Genomic DNA, 20,164 nt, shown 5'->3' with positions numbered 1-20,164 from the left:
AGACAATGTAGAGAATCTCAGCGTAACAATGCATATATATAGAGGCTGTCTTTGTATAGGACTTTTTGTTTAAAATCTCAGTACTGGACAAGAAACAAGGTGCTGTATGTTATGTTTTCATGACTGACTTTGCATGTAGTCAAATAATTCCTTTCAACAGCTGTTTAGATGCTACTGGATTTGCCTCAGTGCCATTTTCTTTGCCCAAACTCTTTCACTCCCTGTGCTTTCAATCACAGTGTCCTGCAGATCTACTGCCCTTCAGGACCAGTGCAAGGCCTGTCTATGGAAATATAAATAGCTAGGAGAGAGCTTCAAATAAGATCAGCTAAACAAAACAGCAGTGTTCTTTACTACAGTGGTTAATGGTACTAACTATTTTTGCTTAAAGCTTGACTTAAAAAAAATACTTTAAAAAAAATCCCTATTCTCTCTATTATTTTCCGAGAAGTGTATATTAAAAATAGAACATATTTTGGGTCAAGTTTTCAATGCCAAACTTTCAGCTCCAGTGCTCCTTTCCAGGTGCTAGGGAATTAGGATGCTCCTTTGTTAAAGCTATCTTAATGCTGACTGTTATTTCTTTGCTGAAAGTGCTCATTCTGCTGGTGGGCATTTTACTTCAGAATGCCCTGCACTAAAATCTGGCTCCAAAAGAAACCTACTTATTTACCATAGCCCCAAAACTGAGAGCATCTCACACCCACCAACAGCTCAAATGGAAATAAAACACACCACTTTATCTCCTGGTGTCATGGAGAGAGGATTGGAGGGAGGTCACTTCTCTCAGTAACCTAGAGCTCGCACGGGGACTTTACAGTGATGATGATTTCGAATGAGCAACCAAAGCTCAGGGGTCACTCTCAGCTTGGTGTCGCGGGGAGTGTGACACATCCCTGCCGACCTGCGGGCACACACTGCAGCCAGCAGCACCTGGGCTCACCCAGCAGGTCTCCAGGCCAGGCTTGCTCTGTGCCCAGCACGTTTTGCCATTTCTAATTAAGCCCAAGACGGCTTTCAGCTCTGATGATCTTCCTGCTGCTTTTTCCTTCCCCCACAACTAATTTCAGACGTTCACATTCAGTGAGATACAGGAATAGAAGCAACTCAGCTTGCAGTCACCCTGCGTTAGGAAAGCTGAATATAAACAGGTTTCTGAGCTACAGTTTACACCAAAAATCAGAACACTGGAGACAATGTAGCCTGGTTTGCTGGAGCTGGCTGCAAAGATCACACCAAGTTCCTAAACTAACTGTGAAAAATAGCCTCCAGCTAATTCATGTCCCTTCCTATGCTGCCTGTGACCCAAACTACCCCTCTCTAGCTTAGTGGGTGACTGTCACTCTTCTTGCTCCACCAGAAGCCTCCTGATCTGGCCTTACCTAATATGACCTAATCTAGAGCAAACTGCAGCACCCCAGTTGCACACATGCACGGGCTACTTCTAAATTAGTGTCTCAGTGCTTTCAGTTTTACTTTTTAATCACATTTTGAATTCCTCTCTTCTCTGTGAACCTCCTCAACCAACCTTCTGAATGAACCTGCTGTTTCCCTATCTATATAATTTATTAATCTATTTTTTAATTTGTTTTTTTTCTGGAGGGAGACTTTCTACCTTTAGTGTCTAAAAGAGGGATACATGCCAAGCAAAAAAAAAGTAGTGCCAGGACATGGTGTCAATCCAACAGAGTTACTGCTTCTGGGAAATTTTCTGTTCCTAAATTATTCTGAGCTGGTTCAGTAAAGCGTTTCTTGAAAAAAGGTAGTGAAGAAATCCTCCTTTTGCCCCAAGGTTACAACTTATTTTGTTAGACCAGATGACATGACAGCATGATTCTATCAGGACAAATCAAAGTTTACTGAGCAAATCTGTGTTCTATAACCTGATTTATTGGTGCCATCTGCCAACACCCATGAACAGATGCTCTGTAGGACCTCACTAGTGTGCAATACTGACTGGGAGAAACCCACTGCAAATGACTGAATTTTAAAAGTTACTGAGTGTAGCAGGAGAGATAACAAACATAATGAAAAAATGTCTAGGAGAATGTATCCCAGTGTTCATTTTTCAGTTCTGCTTCTCTGACAGAAGTACTTCAGAGCATCCTCATCTACATATGTGGGCATGAGATGTAAAAATAAACCAAGAACTCACAATTTCCCATGATTTTGCTCCAATCCTTTGCTATTATGTGCTTCAAAGAAAAGAGAGCATTTTGGTGTGAGCTGTTACAGCTTACCCAAAATCAATGAATTCTTTACGATTGCAAGAATTCTTTTTATGGCCGTATTCAAGCAGGTCAGGATTGCCATACTGCAGGCACTAATGTTTTTTTTTTACTGGTTTTTCCCTACTCTGCAGCTATTTTCAAGCCCTGTGTACTCTGAGGGCATGCCGAGGTAGAAGCAAACGATTTGCAATTATTGCCACCGGCAACATTAATTTTGCATTCCCATCTCTTCAAAAACACAAGGGAGCAAAAAGAGATAACAGAAAGACAAGCAACTTGTCGGGGTGGAGATTGGACACGTGCCTGGGATCTGTGCAGGCACTGCAGAAGGTGAGGGAGAGCAGCCTCAATTCTTGCAGCCCCAGGGAACACTTGTAGAGGTGCAGGAGCAGCCCAGTCCCAGTGTCCTCATGGTCCTGGTCCTGCCTCCCTCTGCCTCCTGCCAAACTAAGCATCCATCTCTTAGGAGCTGCATTAAAATTAGAAGCTGAAGCTGTAGCAATGGGAGAACACTTTGTCTTCTTGCCTAGCATGCCCTGTTCAACCCATACCTAGGGAATTACATGGAATTCATCCAAACATGCTCAGGAACAGGTTGTTGATGGACACAGCCTATCCAATATCTGACAAACAACAAAATTTCAAGCACTGTCACTCTTTCAAAGGCTGAATTTGGGTCTGAAGCTGAAGAGCTGAAGAGCAGAAATCCTCCTTCCTTTATTGTGCCAGTCCATTAAAATCAAGCACTCATGGAAATTCTCCATGGAGAAACTATCACTGAACTATTAATAAAATCTTCCTGAACTATTAATACGATCTCTGGGAGCTTTAATCCACCTCGGGGACTTATTATGTAAGTGCACAAGCATGAAGATGCTGTTTTTATCCTCAGTTTACATGACATTTTGCTTTAAACAGTTTTGTTTATGACTGATATCTTCCTGAATCTGGGGGCAATTATTTTCTTTCAAGGGGAATTATATTTGCATTTGCAGTAAACTGGCAAGTATGGTTGAGATAAAAGTTCATTGGAGTGTGTGCTTGGTTTTCTAATTAAAAAAGGTACAGGTTATGAAAACATTTTAAAAATGCTTATTTATCAAAATTCAGATGTTCTAGTAACCTAGAAATATGCTGTAGTATGGATTTTGACATCATAGACCATCTTTGGTCTATGATGTCAAATCACGTCGTTTGAAAGGAATGACCTTGAGCATCAGGTTGGATTTGTTCCTATTTTTCATATTCCAAAGACGGCTTTGAATTCCCAACATGCTTTGGTGCGAGGAGATGCTGGAAAAGCATGTTGATTTTTAGTTTTCAGGCAGTTCCAAACAACACCACAGTAAAAAGTTTCTGATGCATACTCATGCCAAATGAAATAGATATTGTCATGACAAGGACAGGCAGAAGGAAAGAACAATTGTCTCTCTAATCAACCTCGTAGCTTCCAAGCACCCCTCCTGAGCTATTTAATGGAATATTATGTACTAAAGGTTTTCAGTTCCAGGTTCAGTTCAAAAATTATTCTGCAAAGGAGCAGAGACATGAAACTGGTCCCCATAACATTTTGCTCTGATCTGCAAGCTTGGGGATACTTCTTCCATCTGAAACAAAAGATGTATTAAAGCCTGCGTGGATTTGGAGGGTCTGTGGTAGCTCCACTGTGTTCATTACTTTCTCTTTAGGCATGATAAAGAGAATAACTGAAAAAAGCAAAGCAACAGATATATAAAGCAAAACAAAGACAAATCAGGCAAAAGAGTAGGCCCATCAATGGTTTTATTAAATCAACTCAAATTCTATGTTTGGTCAATTTTCTCTCTCTGTTTGCCTATACTGCTCTGGGAAGGTGCCACTGCAGCATTGTTAGATAAATTCCTTATTTTAGATCAATTTAAGTCCCAGTAAATAAGGCCTGGTCTGACAGTGGAGTGAGCCAGCTGTCCAAGAAGATATCTGGAGTTCTTTCCATGGTGTGGATTGGATGAGTGTACAGTGAGGTGGATTCAGAACTGGCTCAAAGGCAGATCCCAGAGGGCCATAATTAGTATCACAGTGAAAAGCTGGAGTCCTGTCACTAGTGGTGTCCCACAAGGTTCAGTTTAACTTATTCATCAATCACTTGGATGAAGGGGCAGATGCCTCCTCAGCAAGTTCAATTGGACAAGAGGGAATGGGTAAAAAGCTATGCATGGGAAGTTCCACCTAAACATTAAGAACTTCTTTGCTATGCTCAATGCGGAACAGATTTCCCAGAGAGGTTGTGGAGTCTCCCTCACTGGAAATATTCAAGAATTTTCTGGACACAATCCTATGCCATGTGCTCTGGGATGACCCTGCTTGAGCAGGGAGTTTGGATCTGATGACTGTGGTCCCTTCCAGCCTGATCCATTCTGTGATTCTGTCATTCCCTGCTATTTCCAAGAAGCAGGTTAGCTTGCTTAGGACTGGATTGGATGTGTTTATTTACTCTGCAACTTCATTGCTGTGCAACATGTTAATTGGTCCAGCCTTGTTTTCAGAAGAGAAGACAGTAGTGCCCAAAAACAATTAGACCAACTCATGTGTACTACATTTCATTTATAACATTGGAATAAAACCCAAGTATATCCTCAGGATTGGGTATTTTTGACAAGGAATCAGGTTAAGAAAAGGCTCCATGATCCCAGAGTCCATTTCACAGTAGACTCCAAAAAATGTACCTCATTATAAAATACACCTTCCCAAGGAATCACAAGACATGAGAAATCAAAAGAGAATTCCTGAAAGTAAAAGCTCTCCAGCAGAAAATCAATTTCAGCTACTTTTACCTTGCCCCAGGGAAAGCAGCAGAGACACTAAGTGGGGTGTGGGAAATGTCTCATACTCCTTCCTGGAGCTGCACAAGGCAGACCTCCAGACAGGAGCTTTTCTTTCCAAGACGGCTCTGCTCTAATTAGGGACTTTTACAAAATTAGTATGTTGCAGTTCCAAACAGTGTCTGGATGATTCCCTTATCAAATTTCTTTGGGTCTTAAAAAAAAAAAAAAGTCTTTGTCCTTGTTCTAATTGACAGCCTTACAAATGCAGGTGGACTGAGGGATGGAGGTCAAATTGAACTTAATGTGTTTAATAGGGCAAGGAACAAAATTTAGCAAAAAAGTTACACACACAAAAAAAAATGTTCTTTGGTTGTTGTTTTTTTTCTGACTGTCATGTTTCTTTTTCAAGGGTCTTTGTGCACTTCTGGGTGTACCTTCAAAATTAAAAGAAAGCAGTTGCCTTTAAATAAAATTGTTATGTTAAGGGCTTTCCTACAAACTAGATATGTGGGATAGAATTTAGTTTATAGACTCAAAAAATATATGTTGGGTGGACATAAAATTAATTTTCTGTATAGGAAAATGCATTCTGCTCCTTTTTTTCTACAGGCAGACTGTCAGCTTAAGCCTCTGACTGGTTCCTATAATTCTCAGTATTTGGACCTTTCTGGGTATTGTTGAAGCTGGTCAACATGTTCTAAAAAATATATGTTCCCCCTTGAAAATGAAGACTGTCTGATGTTTCTCACTAAAACTTATGATTAATATAATTTGTGCAGTCCAGCAAGAACGCAAAACAATTTTTCTTTTTCAGGTCAGTATAAATCTCTGTGTCTTAAAGTTATTCCCCTGCATCCAATCTTTCATTTCTGTACTTTCCTGTGCTTCAGACTCAGATTGGATTTTCTACACTGACATTAGCTGCTACAGTACAGCCTGGGAACAACTGTGGCAATTTACTCCCAAAGAGCAAAGGTGTCCAAAACATCTTCCTTATAGATACAACTCGTGGGATGGCAGCCAGCCTGACAAACATAGAATTAATAAAATAAATAAATAAAGGCAAATATGGAACATTCCAGTTTGTCTTAGGTTTGGTGGGGGATTTTTAAAATAATCTTTGAAGAGCTCCAAATCTTGAAATCTTCATTCCCATGTGGGAGGAAGGCAACTGAATTTGTGACTTTTGCATGAAATGGGCATTTTATGGCTCTGATCTGCTATAAAACACAATTTTAGGTTATCATATGGTAGAAAAACACTTTGGACTTCACATTTCTGTCAGTCCATGTGTTTTCCTAGGTGGACTCAGACTCTGAGCAATTTCTCATCAGTCAGTTGAAGTCACTGCAATGTTCAGCACTGCAGTACTTTATCTCAATCAGATCTGCATCTTAAACTCTAATGAAAAGCAGTGGAGATACACTCTTCTTTATTGAAAATGAACACCCCAACAGGACATATGCCATCCTTAAAGAGAATTATAGAATCATAGAATCACTGAACAGAATCACAGAACGGTTATGGCTGGAAGGACCTTAAAAGTCATCTAGTTCCAATCCCTCTGCCATGGGCAGGAATGCCATTCACTAAATCAGGCTGCTCAGGACCCCATTTGACCTGGCCTTGACCACTTTCAGGGATGGGGCATCCATAATTTTTCTGTTCCAGTACCTCAGCACCCTCTAAGAAAAGAATTTTTTCCTAATATCTGATATCAACAAGCCTACTTTTCAGTTTTAAACCTTGTCTTGTCACTATCTGCCCAGATAAGAAGTCCCTCTCCCTCCTTTTTATGAGCCTCCTTAAGGTACTGGAAGGCTGCAATGAGGTCTCCCTGGGACCTTCCCTTCCTCAGGCTGAAAAAACCCACCTCTCTCTGCCTGTTTTTGTAGGAAAGATGCTCAATTCATCTGATCATCTTCTGGCCTTCCTCTGTACTCTAACAGGTTGACATCTTTCTTGGGCTAAGGACCCCAGACCAGATGGGGTCTCAAAAGCTCAATTCATCATTTACTGGAATTTAAAATGGGATCACTTGTGATGTTACACTGCTTGTCCTCCTGTGTGCTGGCCTAATTATCCAATAGTCCTTCACAGTATATCCAATATCCAGATTTGTAATGATTTCAGGTCAGCTGACCTGCCTGAGGTGGAAGTGGCTTATTCCACTTTATAGCAAAAGAAAAAGATAGCACTTAATGGCTGTGGCTGCTCACAAACATTACTCTAGGATGGTTTTAGATGACTGCCAGGGCAATCCATGCAAAGAGTATGGAGAATCCTGATGATCTGCCCTGGGTTGCAGGAGGTGGTGTATGCATACATATCGCTAAATCTGGGGGAAAAATTGACCTTGAAGCAGAACAGAAGCACTGCAGAGCAGGTGTATAAGGGGATTTTTTCATATCGTCTCACAAATCCACCCAGCATTCTCACCAGCTGTGCTTAATCTCTGATGTTCGGGAGGAAGGCGAGAGAAAGCCCCAGGACACCCTGTGCTAATTGTGGGGGGAAGGAACCTGCCTGGGACCCAGAGCCAAAGCCCTGAAGGAAGAGACCTGATTATACTCTGCTTTTCATGCTGAGCTGCAGGGGTTAGGAGCACACACAGGATGAGGACGGCTTCATCAGGATCTCCCTTCACAGCGGAGAGACAGGCTCCTCTCCTCCCCTTGGAAGCGTATTTGCACACAGGAACAGCGGTCGTCCCATTATTTATGCCAGGCGAAAAAAAAAAAAAAAAAAAAAAAAAAGAAATCCCAGGCTCTTCCTTGACTGTCGTTTGTTAGATAAAATCGTAGGTACAAAATACCCTTCACAACGTACAATAACCTTTAAAGACACGCCAGCCAGCACCTCCTCTTCCCTTGGGCTGGTGGGATGCTGTAGCGAGCAGCTCGCCAGCGGGACGCTACCTGCATGTTAATGGCCAGGGTGTTTGTGCCGAGCCTGGCGGCGGCGGCGAGCGCCGCTCCGCAGTTTCCATGGTGCTGTCATGGTGCTCTCTCCCCACACCTTCACTTATCAGCATTTCCCACCCATCCTCCTCCCGCTAATGTGCTGCTTGCTCACCCCGAAAGGTCAGCCATTGTAATGATGATTTTAGCGGGGGGAGGCAGGGAGGCCGAAGGGTGAAAAGGTGAGCTCTGAGCGGCGATGTGCGTGGGAACCGGGGGCTCGCCTGGCGCTGCACAATGAGAAATTAGAAAGCTTCCCCTCGAGGGAGCGGTGCTCATCAACCCCTTCTCACTTCCCAGGCCGGCCGAGTCAGATGCCCTGGCGGAGTTAAAAAATGTTCATGAGAAGTGGCTGGAGACCCGACTTTAAATCCTCAGCATCTCATCGGCAATTGATGTGTCAGCGTGTGGAGGGGCGCCTCTGTCCACAGAGGAAACTGATACAAACGCTTACAGGCATCTTTTTTGTTTTTCTATTTCCCTCCTTCCCCCTCCCAGCCAGCCCAGTGCTCGTTTGCAGATGGAAAGAGACAGATTTTTCCTGCGACTTTCATCCTATTGACTGCCGGAGTAAAGCACTGCATCTCTTAACTGCCTTCCTTCCTTTCTTTCTCTCTTTCTGTAGGACAGCTTTCCTGCACGTTTTGGAGGAGTCCATTTTGTCAATCAGCCCTGGTACATCCATGCCCTGTACACGCTAATCAAACCGTTCCTCAAAGACAAGACAAGGAAAAGGGTAATTAGATGGGGGTGAGGGGTGGGGGTGGAGAGGAACCTGCAGACCTGGATTTTCCATGTAGCTGTATGTTTTCTTTTCTAGTTTTTCTCTCTGCATTTTCCGCATGGTATAAGAGAATCGCTGCTGTTATTAAAAATTAGAGTTTGGAATGGTCTGGATTGAATCAGTAACTCAGCCAGGGACCAGAAATCTGTTATCACTAACAAAGCATGGACATATTTTACTGGGACGTGCTCAGGGACAGAGAGAATTGGCAATATGGAGAGATTATCAGGCCTGGCTGAAGTTACTTGCAAGTGAGGAAAACTTCAGCTCAACTCTTTTTGTGGGAGTAAAAATTCCTATTTCATTCCTTCAGCAGGGTGACTGTTTTCACATGATGGTAACTCACTTGCTTCCACAAAAAGTACCCATGCCTGAGGGCTGTTTGCTCACACTGCAGAAGAGACAGATCTTCTCCACAGAAACCCAGTGAACTGGTGGTTCTGCAGTCATCCTAGCCATTTGTTCTCTGCAGTCTGTGAAACAACAGCTGAATAATCCATCAGGAGACCCCAGAGCCCACCCTGAGCTGACTAGGCAGGACAAGGGTAGGACCCAACTGAAAGCAAAGAGGGATTAGAGAAACCAGTGTTACTGAAGCAGCACCAAGTGGTGACACAGCCTGATTCACCCCTGAAAATATCTGTCCTGGGGTGCAGGGCTAGTAGCCCTCTCAGACTCTGAAGTAGTGCTCTTCCTGCTGCTTCAGTAAGCTCTGCTGTCATCCTTTATCTATCACTAGTCTTCATGTATCTTCTCTATCCCCTTGCACTAGCAATAATCAGTCATAATTCCTGACTTCTGCTTCTCCTGGTCTGGTACTTAAGAAACTGAAATTGTCATGTGCCAAAAGCAAGAGAATCGGAGTTTTCAGCAGTGTTAGTGCCAGCCTAATTCTTCAGCTGCTCACCCCAAAATTAATCCCCCCTCTTCTGCCAACTGAGTCATCCCTGAGAGCATTTGAAATTCCCACCCGAAACTGCAGTGTCAACTAATGACACTCCACACATCATTAGTGCTGCTATTATTGTACTCAATGAAGTAAGGAGTCGATGATGACTTGGAACTTTTCTTTTTCATTTGTTCAAGATCTTTCTTCATGGTAACAACCTGAACAGCCTTCACCAGCTAATACACCCTGAATGCCTGCCCTCTGAATTTGGGGGGACTCTGCCTCCCTACGACATGGGGACGTGGGCTCGAACATTACTGGGTCCCGACTACAGCGATGAGAACGAGTACACCCACACCTCCTACAACGCCATGCACGTGAAACACGCGTCCTCCAACCTGGAGAGGGAGGCCTCCCCCAAACCCATGAAAAGGTTAGTCCTGCCTTCGAAATCGCCTCTTATTTGGCTTTCTGAACAGGTTTGGCATAAGTCTCGCAGGAAGGGCTCATCTGGCTGGAGGAGAGGCTGCAATCTGGCAAACATTGATGGTAAGGAGCACTTCACTCTGGGCTGTGCTCATGGTGTGGTGGGAGAAAGGAAGCCTCTCTGTCGAACCGTAATTACTTGTCTGATTACCGTGCATGAAAATGAGGGGAAATTAATGAGCTCCTGCACAGGGCATTACAGAAAGTACATCAGGGTGAGATGCTGTCCTGTATGGCACAGTGCATCCAGCTGCACCACTTCAGTGCTGGTCCCTACTCCTTGCCGCTGCTCTGCTGATGCTGACCCGGTTGTTATCGATGAGGGATTTACCTCCTTGAAAAGGCAGCTTTCGTACAATGAACACCACTGCCCTCTAAAGGGAAAAGGAGTTGGTCTTCTCCCTATGCTTCTGTTCCCACTTGCTCTGCAAAGCCCTGCTAAGGCAGTTGCAGAGCTGCTCTTTTAAATGCTCTGATTTTAGCTCTAGTGATTGTGCATTTTGGGCTCAGAATGCCCAAAATGACACCTCTGGAGATTGTTACCCTCAGTAGTTTGGACTGATTGTGGGGATGGGGTCAGGAAGTCGGATAGCTGGCACGGAGCTGTGTGTGGTACCGCTCAGCCAACAGCAGCTGCAGTGAGCCATGGCCGTGTAGGCTCCCCTGCGTGATGAAACATCTGCACTTGCCTCACCCTTGGCATCCCACTCCACGAAACTGCTTTCCATGAGGATCACAGTGGAGCTTTCCTCGCTGCTGCCACTTGATGAGCGCAGTGCTCACAGGCACGGCCTTGCTCTCCGTGACAGGGAGCGGCCGTCATTTTGTCACAGCAAAATCAAAGCTGACAACACAGACAAGCCATAATGTCGTGCAATTAATTTTGAAAGTCTTTCATCTTCAGAGGAAAAAGAAATGCGTTCTCTATTCACAGCTCCCTTGCAGGTCAGAGGGATGCCACGCAGCTGTGTCTGCAAAGTGAGGCCTCGTGCTGGAAACACTAACACTTATGACTGACTTCAAGAGCTCACAGGGCCACAAGACTTTCAGGCTATGAGCTGCAGCCTTGTCATGAAGAGGGGTGGCCACCTGCATTGCCAGCAGTTCTCACTGGCTGGGAGCCAGTATGAGTTTACAAAGCCTGCCCCAGAGAGTTGAGTTTGGACCAATTTATTTTTAATAAATATCGTCAGTGAAACACACTGAATTATTTTAGAAAAATACTAAGTATTTCATTGTTATTAAAATATATCTCCATTTATGTAGCTTTATAGAAAGAAATCTGCAGTTTTTTAAAGCTCCAAATATGTTGAGAGCTGTTCACAGGTAAAGCTGCTGAGGATCTGATCCCTGGCTGCAAAGAAGGGAGGGTCTTATTGTGCCCTCAGGGGAGAACCTCAGCTTGAAAATTAGTTCGGTGCCAGAAAACCCTGCCTTGAGGCAAAAAAACCTCTTTTATAATCTGTTCACTAATAAAAAAGTGTATTTACACAAATACAGGGAGTGGATGAATTTAATTTGTCATGTTGCCTCTGGGCAGACTAGATCTAACTTTTAGTCTAATTTCGTTACTCGGCAGTTAAGTCAACCATCTGATCTTGCACCCCGTGGTCATTACTTGCTGTTAAAGGTGAAAAGTTCACAGCTTCAACAGATTTTCTCCTATGAGTATTTGCTTTGATTCTCCTTCTCCTGAAATTATGGTTTGGCCCAAGCACAGGTAAAAGCCTATGTTTAGAAAGCATGATTGTGTGCTTTGTAAGATTTTTTTGGACCAGATTTATATCTAAGGCATCTTAAAAGGTCTCCAGACTTCTACCAGCATTACCTGTCTTAATATATCTCCCCTCCTTGCCTCTTTAGGTTCATATATCTCTAACACAATGAGGAACTCAGGCTGTGGCTGAGATTCCTGGGTACTCCAGAGAGGTTTGCACTAGGCATAGGTGATTTTTTTAACATTATTCTTCATCTTAAATATAATTCTTTCACAATTGTCCTATCAATTGTCCCTTATTAAAACAATTTTTAGTTTTATTGAAAATCTCTCCTCTGCTCCTCCTTTCATGCAATAGACTCTTAGGTAACATGTTAACTATGTGTTTCTCTGATGAAAGGATTGGCTTAACAGAAAATAAAGGTCACTGACTTTTTCTTTAGCAGTCATGTTCCACTGAAAGGGGCAAATATGGCAAAGACTGAGCCTTCTTGGGTTTCTGCACTTTGAGGCTGAAAAGCCTGAACAATTATGAGACCTTTCATCTCTGACTTCCCAGATATCACTGCAGGTTTACCTGGCCAGTAACCAGCTGTGCTTATGAGGCTTGGATTTACCCAGGAGGCTGAAATTAGTGTCATTCCCTACTGTGGCACTGTCCTGCTGCATGACAGGGTGCAGAGCTACAGCCCCTCCTGGCTCTGTGGCCACCTGCTTTAAAGCCACACAAGCTCATCCTTGCTAAAGCTGCCACTGGACCAGCAGAGTGTTAAAGCATCTGGAATCTTTGGTCTCAGTGCTGGTATAGCAGCTTGCACTGTGACCACAGAGAAGCGTCCCTGTGCAATTAAATGCCTCCATCCTCTACATCTGGAGAGAAGCTCACCCTTGACACCTGCTCTAAAAATAGTGTCTTGCAATTTTAGTAACAGAGAGGCTGAGAAATCAAGATATGAATTACAGATCTGGAAGAAAAGTGCCAGAAAATGGAATCAGAGAATAACTGACCAAAATACTGTTGTAGCCACGTAACCTATGTTAGCAAATTAATGCAGAGGGGGAAGAGGAGGAGGCCGTTTTCAAGATGTGCCTGAGACAAAACTGAGATCTAAAATAAATCTCCAAATGCAGAACAGGAAAAAATGAGGCACCAAGCAACAGTAAGAGGGGGTGAAGCTGGAGCAGGTACCTGCCTGTAGGTTGGCTTTAGGACTGACAGCAGTGCTTTGCCTCCTGACACCACAGCAGGTGCATGTAAATTGAAACAAGTTCACCTGAGAACTGTGAGGAGGATGAGGAAAGCAGAGACCGTATTTTTCAAGCAAGAAGCTATAGAAGACAATAGTTTGTTTAGCTTCAGAGGGTGAAAGTTTAAATGGATTTAAAGGGAATAAAATCTGGGGAGAGAGAACAAGTATTTGAGAAAATGGACAGTTTAGGCATTAGGCATGAGATAAAATGGGTAGAAGTTGACCAAGGTATACACTGGCTGCAAAATGGAGTTGGTTTGCTAGTCATCAGAGGCCAGAAGCAGTGTGCCAGTGCAACAATCTAACTGATACAGGAGTGAATGACTAATGTGAAGGGGCTCTAGGAGATTAAACTTGCATAGCAAAGTCTCATTTGATTCCAATTTCTGCTTCATTTAACAGGAATGGAACCAGAATATTATGTTCTTCCCAGTCACAGGCAGGGGTGGTTTTCCCTGTGACTTGAGCTTGCACAAGATTTGTTCTCAAGAAAGAGTCCTTGTTGACTTCAGAGAATGGAGATGTTGTAGATGGGGAAAGGATTGAAAGTCCTCTTAGAGAAAGACTGCCACTGACTCTAGTCAGTGCCATGATCCTGAAAATTTTGAGATTTAATGAGTATCTATAATATGGAAAATCTCTAATCAAAACCATTGCAATTTTTCCAACAGTAGCCACATGAAGTCCCACTGGAGCAAAACCAAAGTAGTGGAAATGGCACTCCCATCTGCAGTATTATCTAGGATCCCACGTCCTGTATGAACAGATGGGATATGAAGCAAAACAGCTGATGACTCCACATAATGAGTCTTAATGACCAGGGGGGATGGGAGGGGGAATCAACAATAATAAAAATCCATTCAGAATGTATGTTTATTAAGATTCAGCTCAGTGAAGTCTGAAACAGGCAAGGCAGTAAACATGCAAACCAGCATTAATATAGCAAACTTAGTTTAATTTAACTGCATCCATTAGACAGTCCTGGGAGCAGCAATGGCAACAGACCTTTCCCCTGTCTTCTGAAGGGTCTGCATCCATCCAGGCATCCCTTAGGAGCTTTGGGATTTCAGAGCAATGTAAATGGTGCAAAAATTTGGAGCACAGGGAAGAATATCACCTCCCTTTCATCTGTGGCCAAGTCGTGATCTCTGATGGTCAGAAAGGGGCCTTCAGTCAGCAGGGAGCTCACACAAAAGCAAAGCATTTGCCTGAGGCATTCATGCTAGCTTTTGTTGATGAGGTGTTGTTTTTAGGAGCAGCTGGAGGTTTTATCTGGGTGTGCAGTTTAAGGAATAGTTATGGTGGATGGTTAAACCTAGCAGTTAAAGAGTCAGAGACTGCTCTCAGCATATCACTGTGCCAATAGGGCACAATTTTTAGCCCCATCTCCTAAAGGTAGGAGATCCACATCTGTAGCTATTTGGATACCTAAAAGCAGTGGGTGAGCATCCCCACGTGAAGGGATGGATTCAGTGTCTGGGGAAGATGTGAAAGAGCTCCGTTCTTTGAAGTTTCCTTTATTCTCCAGTGTCACCCTTGCTCTTACACTAGGGTCCAGCAGCAATAAGCAAGCTGTAGCAGCGTGTTCCCTCTCTCTGACTCACTTTTCTTTACAAGAACTGCCCCTCTTCAGCTGCATCTGGGTCACTTCTTGATGTCTGAACTTAATCTTCAGTCCAAATGACAAAAACTGTTCTCTGCTTCGCTTGTTCCATGCACAGGTACCAAGCACAGTCAGGGAGCTGAATGTTAGTTCTCTGCCCTTCCAGGCACCAAAAGAGCACTAGTTTTTAACCTGCTGCCAGTGCAAACAAATTTGGAAACCTACTGCAATTTAAAATTGCCTTGCAGAGAAAGAAAATTTTACCTAAACTGCATGTATATTCTGGCTAAACAATCTGAGTTGTTTAATCAAACGTATTTAATCAAAATTTAATTAATTATAGCTTTATTCAAATTTGGGGTTAAAATTATTCTTAGGATAACATGGATTGCAAAAGCCTTACTAGCACTGAGTCAAGCTTATCAGAGACTGTAAATTCAGAGGCAGGGTAAAACATTTAAAGTAGAGCCAAGCACAATAATTATGAACATGTACAATCTGTGCATTAAGACACCATTATGTTTTTCTGCTGTAAAATAAAAAATAATCATAGAACTGTAGAATAATTTAAGTTGGAAAAGAACTTTAAGATCATCAAGTCCAACGTTAACCCAAGTCCATCACTAAACCTTGTGCCTAAGCACCCCACATCTACACATCTTTTAAATACCTCCAGGGAATGGTGTCTCCACCACTTCCCTGGGAAGCCTGTTCCAATGTTTACAATCCCTTCAGTAAAGAAATTTTTTCCTAATATCTAATTTAAACCTCTCCTGGCACAACTTGAGGCTGTTTCCTGATGGACTTGAGCACCCAAAGAATCAATGTCCTGAGCAGTGGTTCATCAAAAGCCCCCATATTATGCATTTTGAAAATGCAGTGGAAAAAGTCTGTTGGAATGCATTGACCTACTGCCCCATGACGCTGAGTTAGAGCATGTGGATTTTTATGTCCCAGATTTGAGTGAAAGGATTTTAAAGTGCAGATGAGGGTTTAGCCATTATTGCCTCCTGATGTGTGTGTGTGTTTTCAAAAGCCCTGATATTCAAATGAACTCACTGCTGAAACTAATTGCCGTTTCTCAGAAATGGGATCCTGCTTCCATAAAGATGGATATTACCACTGGCCCACACTAATGCCGACTGGAACAGTTTTAGAACCAAAAGGGGCCGTTCATGGCGGTGACTTATGTAAGGTTTTTATTTATTCAGACTTGTTTCTCCATATGCCCAGCTGGGCTGTGCAAGGCAGACCTTTCTAGTTGTTATCCTTAGTGTGACCTTAATGTTCCTTCGCCATATGTTTCTGCTTTTATGGGTCATGTTTTATGCCAGTTCACAGTCAGCACCAATTTACTGCAGAAGTAGTAAAATACCAGCAAATAAAAATCAGTATGAAAATGTGTGAACACTTCCCACTGCCCATGGACAGCACCTGGGTTGCTGTGCTTGTAGCTGGGGTGCATTTCTACTTGTGTTAGGGGAAAGGGGAAAAACTTGTGATAAAATACCTCTGTAATATGCGAGACCTACAACACAAGGCTCACATTCTCTATTTTATTATAAATTAAACAAAGGAGAATTTCTGAATGCTCCTGCAGAAATGCTTCCCCCATACACAGAGGATGAATGAGACACGTATTGGTAGTAAAACAGGGTCCCAGGGACATGTATATCATGCAATGTATGCATTATCTAGTAATACAGAGTGTTAGCTGTTAAACAGTTTTGTAATTTTTAAACAGAATCCAGCAAATACATCGGAAAAAAGTGGAAAACAGCTGGTGGATCTGGCACATTAGCAGGTCCTAGGGAGGCTACAGGGAGAATATCTGTTGGAGAATATCCTCAGGAACCCGTAGCACATTGCAAAGCCACAGCTGAAACAAGGGCAGGAGGGATGGGTAGTTTGGTATGGGGATTCCCTGGGATGAGGCAGGAAATCAGTTGCTCTCTGGGGCATTGGCCCTGTGAGTTTCATTTCTTCTGTTTGCAGCACTCAATTCCCAGTGCACGGGCGCACAAACACAGGCTAGAGGTGGGAATGGCAGAACCGGTGCTGTTCAGGCTGCTTAAAATATTGTGTTGTAAATTATGTCTTCAACTGGCTATAAATTTGCCAGAAGTTTAGTAGTTTAGATTAGAGACATGACACTTAATAAAACAAATGGTTTTACACTGCTTATGTCTTTTGCTGTCCTGTGAAAAATCCGCCTACCTCTGGCTGAGTTACAAGCCTTTGAAAGGGCAATTCACACATACCCTGTAGAAACATATTTAATTTTAGCATTTAATGGCCCCACGGATTGCCTCATGCTTTAGCTTGGCCTCCCTACATAAATAAACTTGTTCAGCTTGGGTTGACGGTTCAATGCCCACAGTGTGCATCTCCTGCCTAGGCCGTGGGGTGTAGAGGGCTTTTGTAATTACAACTTTTACTTGTGATCACAATTGTCCCTGCACTAGGCCAATCTATGGCAAGACATGGAGCCAGGATTCGGAAGACTGACACTTTATGCTTGCAGGGCTTCATCCTCACTGCTGTTGGCAGGAGAACTGGAGAGAAGAGGATTTAGTGGTGAGCCCATCTGGGGTACTGGAGACTTGGGTCACTGTGATGGGAGCCACAAGGCAGACTGAAAGATGAGGTAGGCACAAAGGGCTAGAACAGATGGGCTAGGACATGCACTTGGTGGGCAAGCAAATGGCTGATGGAGACCAGGTTCAGACTGTTGGTTGCAACCCTTGAGGCAGATCCTGCTCTCCCTCTCCCTGAGCCCCTGTTTTAGCCTAGCAAGTAGCTTAAGCTAAACTTCACATGGGCAGTGAGATTGCGCATTGCTTATTTTCAACCTGTCAAGCTATAGACTTTGGGGTCTAATTTCCAGAAATAGTTAGCACTTGCCTGCAACAGAAATCCATGGGATATGTGCTTTGAACGCACAAGCTGCCACTTAAGGCTGAGTGCTCTGCAAAATCAGACCCTCAGCACTGGGCACCCCATTGGAGGAATACTTGTACCCTAATCTCACTGCATTTCAGCTCTCCACATGCAAAACGAAAATTAAAAGAAAACTGACTCTCACAGTCATGCCATGGCAGTAAATGAATTAGCATTTAAGAGGCACACAAGTACTGCATTGATAAACTCCACAGAAAAGCTCAGAAGGGAATTAAAAAAGGCTATCTTCAGAGCAGGCTTGGACTAATATGCAGAAAATATGTCACAGAGCCACACGCTGAATCACCACACGAAAGCAATATAAAAGCCACTTACTAGCACAGCAGTGAGTATGCTGAGCACTGTGGGAGGAAAGAGCCCTCTGAGAAAGAACAGAGTGTGCTTCTGGGGCCAGGGCGCAATGCACGGGTCTCAACACTCACACACACCTGGCCAAGTGACTGCTGCTCCCACAGCCTACATTTTGGCTTTTCATGCTGAGGTGGTGCTTGACTTTCCACTCTAAATAGTACATCTCAGGGTTGCTTTCATGCTGTAGTGCTGTTCTTTTGAAGGACAGGAAACTTTTGATGTATGATGGGGAAGTAGAAAGACTGATCCCCTTTGCTCCTAGTCCTCTGTCCTCCCCGTTATTGCCACACAGCTGTGAAGAGACTGTGACTCAGTGGCAGATCTGGTGGAGATGTTGAAAACTGGAGTCCTGGAATGGGAGCTAAAAAAGGCGGACTGAAAGATGAGGCAGGAGTAAAGGACTGGATTGTCTGAAAAAAGGAAGCTGTTGGGCTAGAGAGAGCTTGGTGGGCAAGGAAATGGAGATAAGCAGGAAAAGCATGAGTAGTCATGACAAGTGCATGTATGTTTATGTGTGAATATTCATAAAGTGTGAGAAGAATTTTTTTTCATTACCTGGCCTGAAATTATTTTTTTAGATATCAAATCCTGCACACTTCATAATAGCTCTGCTGAATCTGATGTAAATTGATGTTTGCTGCTGCAGTGTTGTCTTTGATCCTATGACTAGGCTTACCATGTGATAGGTGACATATTGGATTCCAGAGGACTAAGGGTCTTCCAGGAACTCCTATCTGAAGCAGGTGCATGTGGAAAACTCAGTCCATAGCAGAGAAAGGAAATGGACAGGAAAAGCTCTTACCCATGCCTGGATTGAGGCAAGATCTTGACACAGAAGCTCAACACTTAGGAGCAGGAGATATCAGGCAAATCCCCACTGGTAAAAAAAGACTGAGATGTGCACCCTAATTCTATGGCTGGTGGCACAGACCTGCATTTCTCAGGATAGGCCCTGCCAGAGGAGTCTGGCTGCATTTGCTCTCCATATGCTTCTGCTCCATCTGGGTCTCAGTGACCTGAAGGCATGAGACTGTATGTGCTGTGTCACATACTTAAGCATTTCTGCATGTTTATACAATTCAGTGTCTGCAAAAAGCTGAGAACTTGTCATAGCCCATCAGAAGCCTGTGTTTACAGCAAGTGTCTAGGGATATGCACTGCATCCTTGGAGAGGAGTGTGGACTAAGGGACAGGGCAGAACTGGGTGCTCAGACAGCCAGGCCATGGTTAGAGTCAAATGTGGTGCAGTGTCATCCTTATCCCTCTTTGTGCACACCCTGCAGTGAGTGTGCTCAGGGTTTTTGGTGGAGAGAAGCAGCTGTGGCCAGCCGTCAGGTACAAAGGGGAGAGAAATGGTGGGCACAGGGAGGATGAGGGGTCTTGTGCTGGGGTTCATTCTGCAGCAACTGCCTCTTTAGTGGTGCAGATGTACTCACAGAGACCTCTTCACATGTGCACTTACAGGTCTGGGCCAGGGCTGCCCCTGACTTTGATGTGCCAAGGCCCTACTCAGAGACCTCTCACTAGGATGTTCTCACCACCAGGACAAAAGATGGATACTGCTGCCACAGTGGCCACTAAGACAGCTTCCATTTGGGAAGTGCAGCAGCTTGGCACCACTGTCCTGAGGGCTGAGCCTTGGCAGCAAGGTTCTGCCAGAGCTTTCATACCGCACTTGCCCCTGACTCATCATGCCAGTGGACATTCCCAGCCCTCCTGGGCCCCTGGACATTGGTGCTGCTGCATTTGCTGCGGCTGGTGTACCAAAGCTGCCCCTCTGGGCAGGTCTCTGTGGCACAATACACTGCTGTTCTAAAGCAGAGCTGTGAGCCAACAATGGAGTAGAAACTAAAATTGCATTGGCAAGAGGTTTAAGCAGGGCTTGTGAGCCTGGGCAGAGAACCACATGCCATGGCTGCTGCACTGAGTTTCATCTGCCCACACCTGCTGGAGAGCATTTCCTTTCCAAGCACTTACAATAACAAAAGGGTACCTTTTGACACAATTACTTCACACCTGTACATCTACACTGTCTCTGTGATACCAAGGTGAAAGCATTGTTTATCTCACCTAGTGAAGCCATACACTTGAGTGAGGTGTGTTGCAGAGCACACTCTTAGGTGCTGCA

General features: G+C 43.9%; 1 protein-coding gene across 1 annotated transcript in view; it reads left to right on the top strand.

The window, feature by feature from the left end:
* Positions 1-20,164, top strand: part of CLVS1 (clavesin 1) — a 101,281-nt gene that overhangs the window by 72,754 nt on the left and 8,363 nt on the right. Inside the window, exons 4-5 of the mRNA XM_005517129.2 lie at positions 8,621-8,731; positions 9,866-10,101. Coding sequence (XP_005517186.1) covers positions 8,621-8,731; positions 9,866-10,101 — 347 coding nt within the window. The remainder of the gene's footprint in view (positions 1-8,620; positions 8,732-9,865; positions 10,102-20,164) is intronic.

Source organism: Pseudopodoces humilis, chromosome 1 (genome assembly GCF_049639895.1).
Source record: "Pseudopodoces humilis isolate 2021_Gansu_Grassland_sample_001 chromosome 1, ASM4963989v1, whole genome shotgun sequence".
NCBI lineage: Eukaryota > Metazoa > Chordata > Aves > Passeriformes > Paridae > Pseudopodoces > Pseudopodoces humilis.
The sequence above is the reverse complement of the archived record's forward strand: the minus strand, read 5'-3'. Positions and strand labels throughout refer to the sequence as shown.